The following is an 18,363-nucleotide window of genomic DNA, read 5'->3' as shown; positions in this document are numbered from 1 at the left end:
TGCCATGATAACATCAATGAGATTCATCAACTAGTGAGTTCCTGAACTCCTTTATTCTATTTTGGGGTGTGGAGGATCTGGTTCTCTGTCCTGGTTTTCCATCCTTCAACCTGCTTTGCTGGTCTCAAACTTGCAGAGATCTGCCTGCCTCTGCCTCCTGAGTGCTGGAATTAAAGGCACCACCACACATGTTTAACTGGTGAATTCTTATTCTTAAGCTATAGTACAATGAAGAATTTGAAAGGAAAATACTGAAAAGTTCTGTCCTAATTCACTAAAAGATTCAGAAGTAGAAGGTAGTAGGTATCCGTAGGTATGGAGTGGCACCCCTTAAGCCTTGCTAGTTGTCTTAATAAGAGCCCTCAGCTACTGTCAGGCCCGGTGAGGGTGGTGGCCCAGTCCCTAATACCGAAGAGTCTTGACAGCACTCAGGTGATAGGACAAGCCCTATATTCCAGCCAAGGATAATAGAGTTCAGTTCACACTCCAGTCTGCCTGAGGCATTCTGAGGACAATTCATACTTAACCTCAGGTTTACCAGGCCAAACCTTGACCAGCATTTGGAACAATGCTCATGCAGAGGAGAACAATCTGTTTAGAATGTGAAAGTCAAAAAGATCTAAAGCTAGGGTAGTCAAAGACAGATACTGAACAAAAGGAGCAAAGTACAGTCAGAAGGAATTCAGGACTGGGCTCAGAGGGCATGGGACCACTCCCTAGCCTTGAGCTCAGGGTTGTCTTAGAAAATGTTTCAGAAAGCAGATACAGGGAGCTTCTTGTTTTGGCTGCTACAGACAGCTGTGGCATAGAAATTTCCCCACGAAGGGTGATAGTCGAAGTTCCAAAGGCATGAAAAATCTGTCTAGTGCTGACTTTGGGTTTTCTCCAGTGTCTTAAATGGGGAACTTTACTCAGAACATTACAGTAATTTGAATGGCAACGTAGTTCTTTAAAAGTTTAACATCTTAAAATAATGCTTGGATTAAAGAACAGGAAAATGTACAGAACTTAAAAGTATACTATGGAGAGTACAGAAGAAAAGAATGAAAATACACACTGGATTCCAGACCAGGACCTGTCAACAACTTATGAGTTACTAGTTACTGAGTCACCTTAAGAACGTGATGCCAGGGCTGGGGATTTAGCTCAGTGGTAGAGCGCTTACCTAGGAAGCGCAAGGCCCTGGGTTCGGTCCCCAGCTCCGAAAAAAAGAACTAAAAAAAAAAAAAAAAAAAAAAAAAAAAAAAAAAAAAAAAAAGAACGTGATGCCATCTTAATGAAACAAACAATGAATGTGTTAAAGCTGTGAGGGAAAAATAGTTGAAACGTGGTGTTGGGAGAGGATAAATCAAGTATTTAATCCTCTATCATACAGAAGTCTCTGTATAGAAACATTGAGTGCATGAGTGGACAGGCAAGTAGAGTTTGAAAGCCGTCTGAAATAAACAGAAACACAGCATGGTCCATGTGGCTCCAGAACCAAGGTGAAACAAATAGGGCCCTTGTTTAGTGTTGGAGCCACTGAGTAACCTAGAAAATGAGAAGTTGGTTCTGCATCTCACACTATGAAGCAAATATATTAAAAATGGCTAAGGATACAAGTGTTTTTACAAAAGTGTAAGCACTAGAAGGGGATGTGGACAATCCTAAATCCTTGTAGAAAGGACTTTAAAACACAGACCCAAGTCCAAGAGTCATAAAGATCTGCCAAATTTAAATCCTCTTTAAGGTAAAAAAACAAAAAACAAAAAACAAAAAAAACCAAACCACCCATCAGCAAAGTCAAAAGTCTACAAATTTTGCAACTCGTGAATACTAATACAAAAAGGGAACCTGGAAACTAATACGGAATAGCTTGATGACCCAGTAGGAAAATGAGCAAAGTAAACGTGATACCTTTGAAACGTTTCTCAGTCTCATTCATTATGAGAGATGCAAAAAGAAAGAGACTACACCAAGCTGGTGGGGCTAAAGGAAACAGGCGTTTCCACAATGTTGCTGGTGCAACGTAAACTGATATAACCAGTATGACGAAACAGGGCTCTACACCACAGTCCTGGCTGGTCTGGAACTTACTATATCGACTAGGCTGGCTTGGAAGTCGTGGGGGCTCTCCCTGCCTCTACTTCTTGAGTGCTGGGATAGTCATGTGCCACTCCACCCAGATAGAAAGGATATATAGGAAAGTTGTGTAGAGCTAAAATACGGGTCTGGCAGCTGTGGTGTTCATCAGTACCTATAATTCCAGCAGTTGGGAGATTGAGGCAAGAAGATCAACAGTTCTAGGTCATCCTTGGCAGGTGGAAACCAGCTTGGGCTACATGAGACCCTATATGGCAGAAGCACTTAGAAAATGGCTGCACATAGGGAAGTGTTCCCAGAGTGCGGCTTGGCAGTACATGAACAGAAACTAGCAAGCATTGAGTTCAATACTATGGGTTATCAGCGGTGTCCTACCTCATTCCGCCCTCCAGGGGACCTTAGGAGTGATGGATGCTACTGATGATGGAATTCTTCTGGGAATAACTAGAGCCAGGCTGCTGACTACTAGGCTGGAATCCAGGCTCTCGTTAGCTGCAGTGAGCTATTGAGCACCTTTTAGGAAATGGGTGGTACAGGGTGCTTTGGACCAGAAAGGCATGTGTGGAGACTGACTTGTAGGGGCTGTGTGTGCAGTTTGAGAAAAACATTTTCAAAAGAGGGAACCCCACACCCAAGACTACAGAGCCTGGAGAATCCCAGAAGGTGGGGGAAAGGAAAGTGGCCAATGGTGTGAGGACTTACTAAGAAATAATTTTAAAAAGCACTACCCTTCTTTGAGGTTTGCACTGACATTGTTTCTACTAAAACTACATTGCACAATCAGAATTACTCCTTCGAGATAATTGGAATTCAATTCTACACAAAGGGCAGAACCATAGCCATAGAAATGTGTGAGGAAGGCAGTGTAGATTCTGAATATAAGAAAGCCCCAGGGTACGGTCATACTAATGGAGGTGCCCCAGTGACCTGTATTTAATTCTGCATCTTTACAAACTTTGTGTCTTACTCCGTAATTCATACTTTCTGTAGAAATTTCGCTTTAAATTTTAAAGGAAAAAAACCCTACAACTTTGGTGACATCCTAATTGGTCCTTTTTTCCTATTCAAAATGTCACTAGAATAGCTGGTCTCTGAATGATGGAAAGTGCCCACTGTTTAGCAAGGGTGGGCGTGGGGGTTGTTTCCTTAGTACTGGGAACAAAACTGAAGGCCTTATGGCAGGCCAGCCCATCACCTGAGTTGTAATCCAAGCCCGCCCCCGCCTCTCCACCCCAACCCTAATGGTTCTTCATAATCACAATTCACTTTTCCGTTTAGTAGGAGCAGCCCAGAGAAGTTGTGCGTGTTCTACGAGTCAAGGAAAGTTCCAGGTCTGGGCTGGCGACCTGGTTTGATCTACACCGGATCTCCCCTCCGCACCACAATCGGAGAGATTCGGAAAGGCGGGCAGGCGCCACGCGAACGCGCTTCAGCTTGGCTGCCGCCGCTCGCCGTAGCCGCGTTTCCAACATGGCGGCCCCCCAGGATGTCCACGTCCGAATCTGTAACCAGGAGATTGTCAAATTCGACCTGGAGGTGAAGGCACTTATCCAGGTACATATTAGTAGGCTCCTGTCCGGCTCTCGATTGCTGCCTTGGCATTTTCCAGGACATTCACGCCCGGTCCAGCCTCCCAGGCCCGCAGTCCCTCTCCAGGATGGCTCCTCGAGCACCACTCGGTCGGTTCCCGGAGAACACTGACCTTCAGCGCGTTTCTTTTGCGTACTGTTGATTTGGCCAAATCTGGAGTAGCCTAACACGCCGCTCTTGTCCCTTGGACTGAAGTGGTTCTGGGGGCTACCCGAAGTCTCGGAGGTAGCCCCGCCCTCCCCCTCCCCCCGCCCTGCCCCTCTCCCACGCCCACTTCCCTGAGTTAGGGACCCGGAGGGCACCCAAGGCCACCTGACGCGGGAGTTCTGGCCCAAGCTAACTTAACCTAGGACGTGGTTGTAATTTTTTGAACGAAGAATTCAAATATTGTGCTAAGTTCTGGGTCAGAAGGCAGGCAGTGCCAGTACTAGGACCTGGATGGGGAAAACCAGCCTAGGAAAAGCATTTTAGAGCTTCCCTATCCGGTTGAACAGACCGGAAAGTGAGGCGCTTATCTGGAAGCAGGTGTAAGTAGAGACTGTGGCGCGTAAGAAATCGAACACGGGCACGAAAAGGGAATGTAGAAATGACTCCAGAGTTTGGCAAAAAGAACCCAATCGGCTCAGGATACAAGCTGTGACAGCAAATAAGAATTGGGTAGGGGTACGGCTCTGCACTTGCTTAGCGCTGCGTTCCATCCCCAGTGCTGCAAATGGGTTGTGCCTGGCTGCTGGCCTAAGCTTTGTTTTGCGAGCCCCTGTAAAAAGGAGGGTGGGGAGTAGTATTCTCTGCTAAGCCAGATGTACACTGTACCACATTAATAGTCTCCGATGGTGTGAGGAAGTGTGATTTCATGAGTAAGCCTAGAGAACGAGTGAAGAAACGCTGCAAACTTTACATCTCTCCCACTTCACTCCTAAGATGTGTAAATAAAAAATATTTGGGCCACTTATAGAAAAATAAACAAGATTGGGTTTATACAAGCGAGATTACCAGAGGCTGGGGGTTAAATTTAGTTGAGTGTAGAGTTAAAGGTTATCCATGTGCAAGGCTCTGGTTTCAGTCCTCAGAATGCATCTATGAAAACATATACATACGTAAAACAAAATTGCTAGTATGGTGGCTCTAGCTAGCACTTGGGAAGCATAGGCAGGATCACCATGCATTTGAGGCCAACCCATACTACACAGAGTGATCTGTCTTCAAAAAAAAAACCCTTACATTCAAAATTTTGAAAAGTTGTGTTTTCATATTATATCATAGTATGAAATTATATAATATCATAAAACTTTGTATTTTCATAAAATTTTCTGTTAGCTAGGTCTCTTGTGACCTATGTGTTTTGGGTCCTTACAGTTACTAATGAGTACGCATAGCCCTGTACATTGTATTCTTATGGTGCTCCAGTTGTTCTGTCAAGTGTTCTAGGCAGACCGATCTTGAGAAAGGTAAGATAAAGAAATGGAGGCACAGAGAACTTAAGTGCTCCAAGATTTCACTGATAAATTGCTCTAACCTGGATTTGAATATACACAGCCTAAGTCTAGAGCCTGCTCTAAAACTTGGCTCTCATAAATCTGACTTTCTTTCCAGAAGCAAATTCTCAGTCCGTCTTTAAACATTTTGACATGCAACAGATGGTTTGTAAAATCAGACTAAATTAATTTTGTTCCATGTTACCAGGGATTTAGAGTTGGAAGGATCTGAAGTTTCAGGGTTTTTTTTAGGTGTTCATTTTTGTGGAGCATGGAAGCTGAAGAAGCCTTTCCTAGTGAATACACTTTGTTAAACTTCTAAGTCAAGGTTGAGCTTTACCTGTTTATTTATTACACACATACAATGCGTTCACGAGTGTGAGTGTGTGTGTATGTGTGTGTGTGTGTGTGTGTGTGTGTGTGTGTGTGTGTGTGTGTTTATGTGCATGTTTTGCTGCTGATGAAAGCCAGGGCCCAGAGCATGCTCTGTAAGTGCTGTATCATGAACTATACATTCAGCCTGCTTTTTCCTATTAGGCTTGGTATTAATCTTTTTTTTTAATTTTTTTATTTATATGAATACACTGTAGCTGTCTTCAGACACACTAGAAGGGGGCATCGGATCCCACTACAGATGGTTGTGAGCCACCATGTGGTTGCTGGTGATTGAACTCAGGACCTCTGGTGTTAATCTTAAGAGGGTGAGGAAACTGAAAATGATGGAGAACAGTGTGGGATGATGTCACAGGTGAGGCAGGTACAAGATAGAAGGAGGCCAGGGCTGGGGATTTAGCTCAGTGGTAGAGCGCTTGCCTAGCAAGCACAAGGCCCTGGGTTCGGTCCCCAGCTCCGAAAAATAGAAAAGAAAAAAAAAATAGAAGGAGGCCTGTCATTGGACAAGAAGGAAGGATGGGCGGGAGAAAAATTTGAAGGAAGAGGAGGGGACTGGAAGGACAGGGAGAGAAGCTGTGGCAGGACAATATGGCAGGTGACATTAAGATCCCACGCTGTACCTTTACAGGTTGTTACGAATGTTTTTAAGGGATAGATGTGTATTGGGCTTTGTGTGTTTAGGTGGGCAATTATATCTTATCAATTGGGTCAAAGGTTATTGTGTTGTGTGTTCTTTCATATAGCGATTTAAGTGTAAGAAAGTGTGTGGCGGCTGGTCTGGGCCACTACAGAGTTGGGATGTGTTTCTGGCATGGAAACCTGCCTTGGGAACTAGATAGGTAGAGAGATTGCTGCCAGGCTCAGAGAGAGGCCTTTGGCAATGGGATATAGGATGAAGCAGAGCGGGTGAGACACTTTGCTGACTGAGAATTAAGAAGCAGATATCTTGGGGCACTGCAGTGGTGGACCTAGGGGGGATAAAAGACAACCTTACTTTTTATTTTTTTATATTTTTACAACAACAGAACAGCACTGAGCAGGATGAGGTAGCAAGAGAGCTTGGCCAACCTTAGCTGCGGACTGACTCAGCTCTCTCACTGTGCCAATGAGGCCATTTCATTTCATCGACGGGAGAAAGGCCCCTCATCTCTTCATTGTCTTCTAGGATATTCGAGATTGTTCCGGACCCTTAAGTGAGCTTACCGAACTGAACACTAAGGTGAAAGAAAAGTTTCAACAGTTAAAACACAGGATCCAGGTAAGCGAGGCTGCAGAACCACTCAGTGTTAGCTGAGGGTGGGTGGCAGGGCCGGGAGCTCCGGCCTAGAAGAACTTTCCCTTGAGAGTTGACCAGGTCCTTCACATGCCACCTGGAGAGAGGAGGAAGCATTGTGACACTGAGGGTGACTGCACTATCAAAGTTTGGAACCTGCATGCTCACTCCCTGCTTGAATCCATTGTCAGCGTGTCCCTGGTGTGTCCAGCGCTACGGTGCACAGTAGCCTCCTCCCAGTTTCTGGAGTCACTGCGCTCATCGTGCGCTGGTTTCCACACCTGCCTCTCACTATGGCGCATGTGCGTCTAAAAGCACAAGAGAGTGAGAAGAAGCCATGTGACTAGCAGAGCCATCTCCACTGCTGTGGCCCTGGGATGGGTGCGATGTCTGCCCATTGCTGGGTGGGTCTAGAACCACCTGGCTTTGCTGCACGTGGTAAATGACATTGTCCCCAAACCATACCGTTCCTTAGCAGATAAAGACAGTCTCTTCTGGAGCTGGTGGGGAAGGTGGCGGGCTGGAGAGCTTCAACAGTGCTTCCACCATCAGAGCTGACGTCAGAATGTCAGCACTGGCACTGTACCCAGGCGATTTCCGTCCCCGTCATTGCTTCCTCCATGTGAACTTTTAAAAGCATCTTGTTTCCTGCGAGCTATGTTTATATGTCCACAGCCGTTGGCCTCAGTGGTGTCCTTTATTTCTTCCCCACACCCCTCCTCCCAACAGGTCACTGCTCTGATCTCTTACTTCCACATCTTCCCGGGGCTTGTTTTACTGATATTTTCCCCCGTGGGAGTGGACATGTGGGAGTGGACATGCCGCAGCCTAACGCTGTGGGGGACTTCCACCTGAGCAGCCTCCCAGCCTCTTTATACAGTGGAGGTTTTTCTAGCCATTTCTTTACTACCAGCCTCTTTATACAGTGAGGTTTTTCTAGTCATTTCTTTACCAGCAGGTATTCATTTGGACCGCTTGCCTGTTGTGATTCTTAGAACTAATTTGTTTTCTTAAAACGCCTCTCTTCAAACTCTGCTGCTCTTAACTACTACTGTTGCCTAAGTACCTGCCTGCTTACCTGGTGGTTATTTCCTTCCCTGGGCCCAAGTAAACATCTTCGCCACAGATTTATGTGTTTCCCTTGCCCCTGGCTCCAGCCTCTCCTTCCGCATGAATGTGTTGCTGGCACCTAGCAGGGTGATAGCTCGTGAAGGAAATCCCTGCTCTCATCTGCGGTTTCTCGGTTTCTCGGTTTGCTTGCTGTCTAGACCTGAGGACACAAAAAGCACTGGGGCGAATGCCTTTTGTTTTTCAGCAAGGTTGTATGCTAATGGGAGAGAACTGGCCTCCTGTCTTCAGAATGAAGCTGTTCCCTCCATAGTCAGTCAACACGGGCAGGTCCGTGTGTAAACATACATTTGTGTTCAGCAGTAGTACACTTTTCACTTCTCCAGAGACGCCGGGTTCTCTGACAACTACCAAGTGGCCTCTTCTAAGGAGACTGTACATTTCTCCTTACCCTCTTCTCTCTCCCTTCTTTTTTTTTTTTTTTTTTTTTTTTTTTTTTTTGGTTCTTTTTTTCGGAGCTGGGGACCAAACCCAGGGCCTTGCGCTTCCTAGGCAAGCGCTCTACCACTGAGCTAAATCCCCAACCCCTTCTCTCTCCCTTCTTAGAGAGCAGTGTAGCCAAAAATAGACACAAGCTTTCTGTGCAGTGATGTAGGGGACGGGGTGGGGTCTAAACAGAAAATTATGCAAATAACTGGTGAAATTTGCACTTTGGAGGCGGGGGGGGGGGGGGGACGGACCGACAGAGTCTCACTACATAGTTCTATCTATACTGAAACTCATTCTGCAGACCAGGCTGGCCTCGAACTTACAGAGATCCAACTGCCTCTACCTTGAGCAGTGGGATTAAAGGTGACCACACCCAGTGACCCTTTTTTCCCCAATTCACAGTCAGGTTTTCTTTTTTCTGCTCTAACAGTATTTATGGGGCATAAACCTGAATGTAGTTTCTGATATAGGTATGCATTCTTGTTCCAAACCAGCATATGCAAATTTGTGTAGGGATAAGTAGATTGTTATCTGAATAAACTAATATGTGGATGTTTTAGCTCTGTGGCACCTTTACAGTGTGTGAGACACGTGGCATCTTTACAGTGGTGACCTCACGCTCCATTATCTCGGAGTTCTGTTGGTCATGTCTGCCCATCCTTTGCTCATGGTGACCCCTTCCCTTGGTGCTTGGTTATTTTGGGATCATGAACATTCATCTTCTACACACCTCTTGTGGAGTCCCTGCAGCCTGGCTAGGCCAGGGCACATCTCTCAGTCCCCAGGATTGTCACATGTCTGGGGACACTGCTTGTGTTAGTTTTGCTTCCTCAGTTTTCAGACCACTCAGGAAAGAGAAATTTTCTCTCTCTCCAAAGTCTGTCAGGCATCCGCTTCCATCCTCTTCAACCAGAGTAAACCAGAAACATGTCCATGTTTTCACTCTGCTGGAGAGTGAACATCCTGAGACTGTCCAGGGCTGTTGGAACCTTCTGTGGGTCCTGGGTTTGTGACACTTCCGGCTCAGCGTCAGTCCCAGGTGGACTTAGCTTCCGTGTTAGGTTGACATATGAGCTCAAACCCCCAAAGCTCTGTTGGAGTAAAGGACGGAACTGGACAGCATTTGGAAACACATGATACATAGTGTGGTGTCCTCCTGGCATTGCACTGGGATAGTGGGCTCTTGTTTGTTGTTTTCTTCTTCCTTTATTTCTGCAGGCTCAAGGTTGTAGGGCAACCCCTGCTCTAGCCAGGGCGGCCATTCTAGAGCTGACCACTCCAGCGCCCAGTTTCCTGCTCACCGGGATTTCCTTCTCTTTCCTGCAGACTTGCCTCTATGTTTAAAAGGATATTTGGTTATTTGGGGCGTGCTCCTTCCCATTCCCTAGTGTCTGTTGTAACGGGTGCTTCAGATGCTTTCGTGCCTCTGCTAGAAACAGAAGCCCTCTTGGGGTTCATCCTGGCTAACAGCTGTTTTCCCCTTGAAGGAGCTCGAGCAGTCAGCAAAGGAGCAAGACAAGGAGTCGGAGAAGCAGCTTCTACTTCAGGAAGTGGAGAACCACAAAAAGCAGATGCTCAGGTAGGCAGGGCTTCTCACAGCCACCCTGCTGGGTCCCTTGCTGACTGTGGGCGTGTACATGTATCTGTCTGATAAGCCTGGCTTCGTGGCTTCCGGGAGTTGGACATTTTGTAGGTGTGGGAGCTGCGTGTGGTGTTGGTTTTTTCCTGTCACTTTGTGAGTCGTGGGGTGGGACTTAGCTTGTCAGATCTGTACACAAACACCTCTGCTCTCAGAGTCATCTCCATGGCCCTGGCTCTGTTGTTGTTTGTTTATTTTTTTGCGTCAGGATCCCTTATATTCCAGGCTGGCCTCAAACTCAACATGGCGCTGAGGATAACCACGAGTTTCTGATCCTCTTGTCTCTGCTTTCCAGGTACTGGGGTTAGAGCATGCTTGGTTTTACGTCCACATTAAGCTGACGGTGTTTGGTGTAACTTACTACATTGCACAGATGCACGCCTAGTGAGTTCAAGGGTGTGATCATAGATCCTTTGCTGGCATAGCATAAAAAGCCATCACCAGTGAACCACTCATCCCATTCACTCCCGTGTCCCTGCCAGTGTCTCCTGACAGCTGAGTGTCATCCACACAGCTGCCGATCGTGCCTGCAGCTGGAGAGTAGCGAAGCCATAAGCAGATAGCTGTGACTGAGGGAACCTGTGGGAATTCCAACACAGCAGAGACTAGAGATTGCCATGGAAACTGTGGAGCTGGGGAAGGTAACAGAGTCCTCAGTATGTCTGCATTAACAAGACCCTTTTGGGAAGGAAAAAGTAGTCATTTATATTGCCAGACACTGTTTAAAAAGATATATTCCCTGAACTAGAGGTTAAGAAATGTCACATACAGCCTTATAATCAAAGATTAGCACACAGCCTCAATGTCACCCAAACTCAATTCTGACATAAACTTACATTCTGGGAATCATTTATTCAGATAATACCACCCTGAAAACTAAATTTTGGTCCATCTTGAATAGGCTCACTTTTAGTGAGCTTTTCTTGTACCAGTTATTCTTGAATAAAATCCATCCTGTATTATAAAAGTAATCATACTTTTTAGAGTTTAATCTTTATTATTTTAATCACATATGTATATGGGGGGTATACACAGAAGTGTAGGTGCCTACGGAGGTGAGGGGCATTGAATACCCTGGATCTAGGGTTCGAGGCAGTTGTAAGCTACCTGACATGAGTACTAGGAACGAAACTCGGGTCCTCTGAAAGAACAGTCATGGGGACTGAGCCATCTCTTGAGCCCCCCAAAGTAATCACACTTTTATTTTCGAATATTAAGAATGTGAGTTAGGGGGAATAGCTCCATTGGTGCAGTGTTTAGCGTACACCAAGTCCTGACTTTGACCCTCAGCACCACATAGACGTGTGTGTGTGTGTGTGTGTGTGTGTGTGTGTGTGTGTGTGTGTGTAGTAGTAGTAGTAGTAGTAGTAGTAGTAGTTAGTAGTAGTGCAGCGTAGTAAGTCATACCAAACACTGCCAGCTTTGTGTGAACGTAAAACCAAGCATGCTGTTCCTGGTGTGGCTTAAACTTTGCAGGAAGGAAGCAGGGGATTGATGTTGAAGCAGCAGGGCTGTTATCGGACTGTCAGTCCGTCATGCTGTATAGGATTGGCTTACTGTTCTCCCTGAGAAATGGGAGCTCCTTGGAGACAGGCGCTTGTTCAGATTTGCACCCCTGTGCCTTGAAGAACAGTTTGAAGATGCAGTTGGCTGTTTGGAATGGTGTGCGTAGAGTGGGCGAGTAGGTGCTGTGCATGCATCTGGGCGCCCATTTGAAAATCACCTTTAGTCCCAGCACTCAGGAGGCCGAGGCAGAAGGATCCCTGTGAGCTCAAGGCCAGCCAGGGCTAAATAGACCTCGTCTCAAAAAAACAGAAAAGATGGAAGGGAAAGTCAACTCACAGAATTGTCCTCTGACCTCCACACGTGCACTGTGGCATGCGCCATCCACCCCAAGCATGCACACACATAATTTATAAAAAGGAGAAACAAAAAACTTTTTTTTTCTTTTTAAAGGAAGCCACCATACTAGTTAAGTGCCCTGTTGGAGTAGTGTATGTGTTATTCAGGGCTTAGCAGGCTTGTCTTGACTGTGTGAGCGTTCCAGAGCGTGGGTTTGATCCTCAGAGGGATACGGTTGGCCTTTTTCATTTGTCAGTGAAGAAAGGCCTTCCAGTCCCAGGCACTGGTTACACTCGAGCTGTCACTTGCAAAGGAACAGGGGAAGAGCGTGAATAAATCCCAGCAGTCAGGGCTCCCTGTGATGTGTTCAGTACCCGTGCTTGCTGTCAGATGGGCAAAAAGCAGCAAACCTGGAGGAATGGTGAAGGATATTGTTCTCGTGGCTTTGACCCTCTAGCCGGCCCTACAGGAGAAACAGCGGCCTGGGTACTAGGGATGGAGGGGCAATGCTAAGTCCTGGTTTTCAAGGACAACACCCAGACACTCGTCAGGCAGTAAAGCCACTGTGGGCCAGCGTCTAGCAGAGTGCCACGACTCTGGTCTCTCAGGTGCCAAGCAGGAGAGGGATATCAACAGAACATTCTAGAAACATTGGCCAGAGACTGAGAGATGCTAGGATCTGTGCTAACGCAGTTGCCAAGAAGAAGACATGGTAGGAGTGAGGTTGAACTCTGGGTCTCACCAGGAGGGTGAAATGGAGCAGCCTGGTAAAGCCACCAGGACCTCACATGTGACCCTTCCTCTTCCAGCAACCAGACCTCATGGCGGAAAGCCAATCTTACCTGCAAGCTTGCCATCGACAACCTGGAGAAAGCAGAACTTCTGCAAGGAGGAGACTCCTTAAGGCAGAGGTATCGTCCGTATGTCCTTCTGGGCTCTGACATCTCAACACCACGGGGGGTGGACTTTTGTTTTCATAACATTTGTACTTTATGTTTTTATATAAGTAAGTAATTGTCTTTTCTGTTTTGATACTGGGTCTCGTACATCCCAGTCTGGTCTCAAACTTACTGTGATCTTATGTGTGCACCACCACACCAAGTTCGTGCAGTTCTGGAGATCTAACCAAGGGCTTTGTGCATACAAGACAAGCATCTACCAACCAAGTTCCATTCCCAGCCCTGACTAGATTTGATTAAACTTGGTTTGGGGTTTTGTTTGTCTGTTTGGTTGGTTGGTTGGTGGGCTGGTTTTGTTTTTTATAGTAATGGGGGTTAAACGAGGGCTTCAGGCATGAGGGACAGATGTTCTACCACCGGGCCTCCCCAGTAGCCTGTCCCAGTCCTCCCTGATAGTTTTTTTTTTTTAAAGATTTACTTATGTATTTATTTATTTATGTGTATATGGGTACACTGCTGCTATCTTCAGACACACCAGAAGAGGGCATCGGAACCCATCACAAATGGTTGTGAGCCACCATGTGGTTGCTGGGATTTGAACTCAGGACCTCTGGAAGAGCGGTCGGCGCTCTAACCACTGAGCCGTCCCTCCAGCCCCTGATAGTTTTTTAAAGACTTATTTTAACCACACATGAGTAGTATTTATGGTACTAACCAGTCCTGTTGGTGTGTCTGCATTCTGCCTTTTCAGTATCATATGAGACGCATCATGGAGGTCTTTGGTTCTTTTGAAGGAGTTTTCTGGGAGTGAACAGACATTTCCGAATCTTTGTGTACCTACTGCAAGTTGCTTTACAGACAGCAATGTGGTTTTCGTTCCCTAATGGGGCTCGAGAACGTGGGTTCAGTTTAGCCACACTGACTGATGTTTTAGAAATGTGCAAACCAGTTGGTAGTGGTGCAAACATTTAATCCCAGCACTTGGGAGGCAGAGACAAATTGATCTTTATGAGTTTGAGGCCAGCCTGGTCTACACAGAGAAACCATGTTTCAAAAAAACAAGAGAAGGAAGGAAGGAAGGACGGAAAGAAGGAAGGAAGGAAGGAAATAAACGTGTGCTTGCTGGCTGTGTTACAACACACCTGTCATCCGAGCACTTGGGGTTGACTGAGGTGAGGACATTCTGCCTTCTAGACTAGCCTGAGCTACACTTTGAGGTCCCATCTCAAGGCACAAACAGAAAAGCACTGATGTGATAGGTTAAAAATGGGGCATTTTGCAAGCTAGGCTTTTGTTGCTATTGCTCCTTCCTCTGGACTTGCAGGAAAACTACCAAAGAAAGTTTGGCCCAGACATCCAGCACCATCACAGAGAGTCTCATGGGGATCAGCAGGATGATGTCACAGCAGGTGCAGCAGAGTGAGGAGGCTATGCAGACTCTAGGTAAGGAGGAGGACGCTATTCCAGAGCACACACCCTGGCACCGCTGCAGTTCTCCGGCTCTCCCCACCCGAAGCTTCCCAAGTTGTCCTAGGAAATGGTGAGACATCCTGTGAGGGAGGCGTTATGTTCCTCTTCCTCCAGTTGTGCAGCTGTGCTAGACACGCTGCGCGCCATCAGTGCCTCCCAGAGGAAGCGTTGCTAGGCTCCTGTGAAAGCAGAACTGGCTGGCCTCTCTGGAGATGGTGTCAGCAGTGCTTGCAAGGGGTCCGGGAGTCTGGTTTGCAGCGTGGGCTCATGGGTCTAGTATTGCCAGGCACGTTTGGGAATTAGGGTCCTGGAAAGACCACTCCTGTGAGTTCCTTTCACATGGACCAGCCGGTGGCCAGGGAGAGGCTGTTGGACAGCACTGCATTCCTGCCAAGTGCCTTCTTGCCATGGCTCCTTGCAGAGACTGCCCCTCCAGGGCCTTTCAGTGTAGGAAACAGGAAGGAGGTGCTGTTCATGAGACTTCACATGTCAACCAAAGTAGACAACGAGGTTTGGTAACTTCTTGCTCTCACGGCTGTCACTCAGTCACCTTGTTTCATGTTTACCCTTAGTTCATCCCCTATCCCAGACATCATCCCGGAAAAAAGCTCAGCGCATCTAAAAGCTAATAGTAAGGGCGCTGGAGGGATGGCTCAATGCTTAAAAGCAGAAAGTGCTCCTGAAGAAAGCCCAAATTCAGTACCCAGCACCCATGTGTATAACTCTGTGGGCATCTGCACCCACGTGCATACACCCACACAGATACACACATAGTTAACGAGAATAAGAATGAAACACACACACACACACACACACACACACACACACACACACACACACACACACACACACACACACACAGAGCTCAGGCACTGGCCTTGCTGACAGCCAGCCAGCAGCTTCAGGTCTTTATTACCTGGGAGGTACAGTCTGATTCAGGCTCCTTCCTCTCCTGTTGTAGTCAGCTCTTCACGGACTCTCCTGGATGCAAACGAAGAGTTTAAGTCCATGTCAGGAACCATTCAGTTGGGCCGGAAGCTCATCACAAAATACAACCGCCGGGAACTAACGGACAAGCTTCTCATCTTCCTCGCCCTGGCCCTGTTCCTTGCCACGGTCCTCTATATTGTGAAAAAGCGCCTCTTCCCATTTTTGTAAGGGAGAGCTGCCGGCTTTGGCCCGTGCATTCCAGCGTCAGGACCCGGGGCTCTCAAGGACTGGCCGGGCTGCCAAACTGGCCTTCCCATCTGCCTCGGGTGCTCAGTGAATCAAGAGAGGGAAACACAGCAGCCCAGTTTCCTGCCAGGGGGCTTGGAAAGGGTGAGTAGAATAGAGGAGACCGGAACCTTCTGGACCAGGGCGCTCCACACTCACCCAGCTTCCAAGCACTGCGGCTGCCACATAGAACACGTCAACTCCCGGACTTACTGCACCTTTCGCCATGTCCAGAGGCATGAATGGTGAATGCTGGGTGTGGTGGAGGGAGGAGTGGTGAGGCCCGTGGGAGGGGAGGTGACGACAGCCCATGGCTGTTCCCTGAATAAACCTCATTTATTTAATAGAGTGATTACTGCTTAGTATTAGAAGCTATCTCTCTGGGATTGTGTACGCCTCCTCGTGTCCTGACCCCTCGGACATGAAGTTAGATTCCTCATTCACCAAGGAGGCACTGCAGCCAAGGGAGGGCTCAGAGGTTAAGAGCACTTGCTGCTCTTTCAAAAGCCAGGGTTCTGTTCCCAGCACCCACATGGTGGCTCACACCCACCTCTAACTCCAGCTCCAGGGGACCTGATGCCCTCTGTGGGCCCCAGGCAGGCACACGGTACATTCCTATATGTAAAGTAACTCTCGTGTGCATGCCGTGTTTAATTTGCTGAGGGCGACTGAGATGGCTCAGTTGTTAGAGGTTCTTGCCCATAAATCTGAGTCCCCTCTGTCCCAGCAGGGGAAGGAGAGAACCAGCGCCAGGAAGTTGTGCAGCTGTGGCGTGTGCTGCGTCCCTGCATACACACAAATAGAAAAAAGTTAAAGAAGCACAGAGCAGCTGCCACAGGCTAATTCTGAGACATCACCAGACTTACACACGTACTTGTAAAGCTGGCACGTTCCCTCCAGCAGCAACAGAAGAGCGGTGTCAGTGAGAGGGACCACAAAGGGCCACCACTGGGGCAGCGCACACCAGCATCTCTGAGTGCCGGCCGAGATGGGCCTTTCTCCCAGCAGCCTGGCAGGCCTGCGACATTGAGGTGTCTGAGGAACTCTCTGACTCCCTTCTCTCTGGTCCAGGCTAAGCATGACAGAGTGAGAAGCCAGTACTGGTGACACCCAGCTGTGCCCAGTTCTGTCTATGCCCCAGGTACAGGCTCCCAGCTAGGTCAGCCCCAGAGGTGCCAATGTCCCCATGCTGTCAGTCTGGCTGGCATTGTCCTTGCAGTTCACATCCTGTTCATAGCACTGGAGGGTCTAGGACGTAGAGTGAAGAAGATGACAGGCCGGAACTGGGAATGTTCAGGCCTCATGGCCCTCAGCAAATTACCTAACGTTGCTGTCATTCCCCATCCACACAGTGGGAGTCAGTCCATACAGGGCTTCTGTGAATGGAGGAGAAACAGGAAGTAGCAGGTGTAGCAGACGTCAGAGTCTGAGCCTTTGTTGTGAAGGGACCAAGTATGTGCTATTGGCTGTATACATCAGACTGATTTACTGAGTACGCTATAAGTGGTAAGGGGTGTGCGTGCGTGCGTGCGTGCATGCGTGCGTGTGTGTGTGTCATGGTGGGTGATGGAAACTCCTGGCCCAGTCGAACAGAAACCCACACACTCACACTGCTGACTGGAAAGCTAAGGACGCAGTGGTGGGTCTCACATACAGAGAGCATGCACTGGGCATACCCAAGTCATTTGTTTCATCATGGCAGAACAGCTCGAGATTTTAGTAAAGATGGTATGACTAAAAAGCCATGAGCTGTTCCGTAATGGAATTTTCAAACATTTTATATTTTCATCTGTGGTTGGCCATAGATAGCTAAAACCATGAAGAGCAAAGTCACAGATAAGGTATGTAAAAGAGAACTTAGCACACATCCCACACATAAACACACACATACCACACATATACCACAAACATCACACACACACACATACACCACATACATACACACACCACACATACACACATACACAGATACACACTCAAACATTCTTAAACAATTCCTGACCTCCAAAGGCATGTGGAGGTACAACTCATACACACAGATTACAGTAGATTAATCTGAGGCACAGCCGCAATGGAAGCTCTCGTTTGGATTCCAGCTGTAAGTAGGGCAGGCAGAGATTCTCAAGCAAGGACTTTCCTTGTCTTAACACTCCTCTTCACTTCCCCCACGAATTATCAACATCCTCACACTGTGGAAATGTGTGGACTCTGCCCTAAAAGTGTCCCTTCGGCCCTTCTGCTTGCTTCCTGAAATTGGAGTCTGATTTGACCTATTGACACGAGTCACTGGGACCTTATCTTGAACCACACACCCCCGCCCCACATTGGCAGCCTGACTTCCTCACCGGGTTAGCTGTGCACAGAGCAGCCTTCCGCACTCAGCCATGAGGGGGCAGTGTCCACACTTATTGCGCACTCTCACAGTAGTAGAGCTGTCTCCAGGGACTGAAGTGCTCTAAGGCCACCTTAAAGGTGGGAGGGCAGAGAAAAAGACAACTAAATACACAAGGCCTCTCTGTGTTTTGGTTGGGGTGTGTTCCATAACTTCCTTTAATATTGGATTAAACAATGGGGCAAGCTCATATCCTACATATTGATTGGCCGATGGTAATGGAGTGAAAAATCCAGAGCAGCCTTCAAAGGGCTATTCATTCCAGAGGCATTTTGCTGAGCATCTACTGTGTGCCATTATGTGTCGCTGAGCTCAGTGTGTGGGCAAGGGGAACAGATGGTAAATGATGTGTGTGCTAAATATGTCCTCATTCTGTCAGAAAGCGCAGTGGGCCTGTCAGAAAATGCAGCGGAGCTTTCTGTGTCCTCCGGTTCCCCACCTGCAGAGTCAACCAACTTTACATTGTATGGACTGTAACAATTGTAACTTCTCCGGATGCCAAGCAAGCCCTGAGCACACAGGGCTTTGAGGCACCA

At 47.5% G+C, this 18,363-nt stretch overlaps 2 protein-coding genes across 2 annotated transcripts in view; both read left to right on the top strand.

The window, feature by feature from the left end:
• Nucleotides 1-3,496, top strand: part of Crebrf (CREB3 regulatory factor) — a 63,844-nt gene extending 60,348 nt beyond the window's left edge. Inside the window, exon 9 of the mRNA XM_039085888.2 lies at nt 3,361-3,496. Coding sequence (XP_038941816.1) covers nt 3,361-3,437 — 77 coding nt within the window. The 3' untranslated portion in view covers nt 3,438-3,496. The remainder of the gene's footprint in view (nt 1-3,360) is intronic.
• A 45-nt stretch (nt 3,497-3,541) lies between these two features.
• Nucleotides 3,542-15,786, top strand: Bnip1 (BCL2 interacting protein 1). Its single transcript, NM_080897.1, has 6 exons — nt 3,542-3,636; nt 6,706-6,798; nt 9,858-9,949; nt 12,661-12,762; nt 14,075-14,193; nt 15,182-15,786. Exons 1-6 carry the CDS (start codon nt 3,553-3,555, stop codon nt 15,376-15,378), a joined length of 687 nt encoding a protein of 228 aa, NP_543173.1. The 5' UTR covers nt 3,542-3,552; the 3' UTR covers nt 15,379-15,786.
• Nucleotides 15,787-18,363: the final 2,577 nt, after the last annotated feature.

This window comes from Rattus norvegicus, chromosome 10, assembly GCF_036323735.1.
Source record: "Rattus norvegicus strain BN/NHsdMcwi chromosome 10, GRCr8, whole genome shotgun sequence".
Taxonomy (NCBI): Eukaryota; Metazoa; Chordata; class Mammalia; order Rodentia; family Muridae; genus Rattus; species Rattus norvegicus.
This window is presented reverse-complemented; position numbering and strand designations above follow the sequence as displayed.